The sequence below is a fragment of the Primulina tabacum genome, chromosome 1, assembly GCF_025594145.1.
Source record: "Primulina tabacum isolate GXHZ01 chromosome 1, ASM2559414v2, whole genome shotgun sequence".
In the NCBI taxonomy this organism is placed as follows: domain Eukaryota; kingdom Viridiplantae; phylum Streptophyta; class Magnoliopsida; order Lamiales; family Gesneriaceae; genus Primulina; species Primulina tabacum.
This window is the reverse complement of record NC_134550.1, coordinates 32,875,491-32,878,905: the sequence shown is the minus strand read 5'-3', so window position 1 is coordinate 32,878,905 and position 3,415 is coordinate 32,875,491. Positions and strand designations below refer to the sequence as shown.

At 38.6% G+C, this 3,415-nt stretch overlaps 1 protein-coding gene across 1 annotated transcript; it reads right to left on the bottom strand.

Annotated features, from left to right (window-relative positions):
- Window positions 1–1,639: 1,639 nt before the first annotated feature.
- Window positions 1,640–2,991, bottom strand: LOC142507891 (uncharacterized). Its single transcript, XM_075619517.1, has 4 exons — window positions 2,793–2,991; window positions 2,677–2,744; window positions 2,447–2,581; window positions 1,640–2,131 (listed from the first exon to the last, which is right to left on the bottom strand). Exons 1-4 carry the CDS (start codon window positions 2,989–2,991, stop codon window positions 1,640–1,642), a joined length of 894 nt encoding a protein of 297 aa, XP_075475632.1.
- Between the last annotated feature and the right edge of the window lie 424 nt (window positions 2,992–3,415).

The window sequence follows — 3,415 nt, the reverse complement described above, 5'->3', positions numbered from 1 at the left end:
CTAGATTGAGCCATGGTTGATGAAATGGCCACTGGAACGACGCACTACAGTAAAACAACTCAATACATTCCACTGCACAGATTTGGTGCTCTCGGTTGATACTTTCTGTTGTCCTAGGTTTTTGCTTGGGTTGTGGTTGGCTTTTAGCCCTTAGCCATGGTCCAAGCCATGCCTTAGAATGTTGGTAAGAGTCCTTGGGCGGTGGTTAAAGCCAATGGTCATTAATTTCAGGATTTACACCACAAATACACTAGCTGCTACTGCTGTAATTTTGACAGCAGCTTTAGGTCACGGTTTTGTTGGTGGTTTGAGTTCTTGGTTGGCTTTTAGCCCATTGCCTTGGACTGGACACTACCTAATGAGTTAGTAAAGTCATGTTTTTGGCCGTTCTTGATTTGGTCAAGAGTAGAGGTCGTACGAGAATTTATGGTGAAAGGTGCCAAAATGACTCTCGAAAGAGTGTTTTATGTTTTTGAGTTCCATTCACCTATTTTCGTGTTTTACAGTCCTTGTGTATATTTTTCAGTATGTTTGGGGTCTTTTTAATCATGGTTAAACATCGGTTTAATGTTGGATTCGGGTTGGTACGGTACCATGATTAAAAATCAAGTGGTTGGTCCTAATAGTCTCGTTTTGGTTCTATTGTTAAGTTTTTGTCAAGTTAAGATTTATTGCATGTGTCACATATTAGTAGTAAGTCACAGCAAGTCTGAGAACGATCCAACTCATCCGGTAAAAATAAGGTTATAATTATATTACGTGCATAAAAAAATTTAAAATGTTTATTTTGAGATATATGCTATATGTCTTGTGGCCACCTTACGTTTATGGGTTTGGAAGTCAGTAGGCGCAACCGAGGACCTCTCTGCCCGGTGAATTACGACCGGTTTATGATTATGTATGGGTACGGACATCCAGTCCAAGGGCTGTGATTGATCTCTACCGCCCAGTATACTGTGGTTTAGTCTGATCAGACACTTACGTTATGTTATGGGCCATTTGCTTAGAAACATTGTCTCTACCTGAAAATTATGATATGATATGACAGAGCTGTATTGAGCAAAGCTTTTACGTATAATTTTCAGATATGCATGTAGATATAATTATTCATAATACGATTTCCACCATACGCTTTACGATACTTTATTTTTAAGTTGCATGCGATTTTATGATATATTTACCTTGTTATTCACGATATATACATGTTGAGTCTTTAGACTCACTAGACTTTATTGTTGTAGGTACTGATGAGGTCGAGACGGAAGGCGTAGACCAGTGAGTAATCTTGTGGCAGCAGTAGTAAACCCGAGGACCTCATTGATTTAATTTATGCACCTTTTATCATTCAAACTCGATTTTAACATGTTGGATTATTTTTAATTGTTGTTTGAAATACAATGTTGACTTTCGCTGTTATTTTTAAGTTAAAGTTATTTACATGTTTATTTTATAAATTGGGCAAGTTATTCATTTATTTAGAAAAATTTTAATAATTCCGCAAAATTATGAATACGAAATACGGGTCTTTACAATTTATTCACTTGACTTTGACCATTTGCATAACCTTATTTCGGAGCCTTCTTTCTTGCATATCCAGAATTTGTATATGTCTTTCCTCGTATGATATATTCGAAGTGAACTACAGAGGTTCATGATTCAGTACATGTGAAGGATTCGACATGTACTTTAGCAGCATCAAGATATGGAATACATTATGCACTCCAACTAGCATTGGTGGCAACGCCACTCTATAAGCTAGTGTCCCAATCTTCTCTAAAATCTCAAATAGCCCTATGAACCTTGGACTGAGTTTGCCTTTCTTACCAATTCTCATAACACCCTTCATAGGTGCTACTTTCACAAACAGGTGGTCACCTACTGCAAACTCTAGCTCCCTTCGCCACTTATCAGCGTAGCTTTTCTGGCGGCTTTGAGCAGTCTTCATCCTATCTCGGATTTTGACTACAAGCTCCGTTGTCTGCTTGATCAAGTCTGGACCAAATTCTACTCTTTCAAAAACCTCGTCCCAGTGTATCGATGATCTACAATTCCTCCCGTAAAGTTCCTCGTAAGAATCCATAGCTATAAATGACTGGTAGCTATTATTATAAGTGACCTCCACTAGAGGTAACTATGGTTACCAACTTCCTTGGAAATCGATCACACAAGCTCGGAGTAGATCCTCGAAAATTTGAATCACCCTTTCAGACTGACCTTCGATTTGAGGATGAAACGTTGTACTGAACAACAGCTTCGTTCCCATAACTGAATGCAGACTCTTCTAGGACGACGATGTGAACCTCGGCTCTCTGTCAGAAACAATCAATAATGGAATCCCATGCAGTCGGACTATTTGTCGAATGTACAGCTTTGCATGCTGTGTCATGGTGAATGTCGTCTTAATAGTTATAAAGTGTTCTGATTTCGTAACACGATCAACTATCACCCAAATGGCGTTGAATCCCCTGATAGTCCTTGGCAATCCCACTACAAAATCAATGGTAATATTTTCCAATTTCAACTCGGGAATAGGAACTGGCTTAAGCTTCCCTGCTAATGTCTGATGCTCTGCCTTAACTTGCTGGCATGTTAAACACTCGGACACAAAAACGCAAGATGTTTGCAATACAGTGTTTGCAAATCCTTATACATCGTTTCATGCCCGGCCACCAATACAGTGTTTGCAAATACTCGTTTCATTGCCCGGCCACCAATACAGTTTTTGCAAATACTCGTTTCATGCCCTGCCACCAATACAGTGTTTGCAAATCCTTATACGTCTTCGTACTTACAGGATGAATGAGTACTATTGTGAACTTCCTTCATAATAACCTTTCTCAGTGAATCGCCACTAGGAACCCATAGTCGATCTTGGTATCGAACTATGCCATCCTCCTCATAATTCAGCTTCCGACCCTTAGACTGGTCTCTCGGTCTCCATTTTTGTAATTCCTCATCAGAAGATTGGACTTCACGGATTCTATCCCTCATAGTCGAGTGTACTGTCATAGTAGCAAGGTTAGGAGCCTCGCTCCTAGCATACAATCCAAGCTCGAATAATTGAATCTCTGTTTGAAATGGTCTTTAAAGTGATAATTTAGTAATGACTGTTGTCTTTCTACTCAAAGCATCTACAACTACATTAACCTTTCCCGGAAGTGGGAAAGGTATTTAATATCGTAGTCGTAATCCTTCACCAACTCTAACCATCTTCGTTGCTCCATATTCAACTCTTTTTAGGTGAAGAAGTACTTCAAGATTTTATGATCAGTAAAAATCTTGCACTTTTCCCCAATAATTCTCGGAAAAACACAATTTACCCAAGTAATTTTCCAAAATTGCTTTTCAAAACTTAAAGTTTCGAAATTCTTCATTTAGTCCTTAAAATCTCAAAAATTGCATTTTATATCAATAA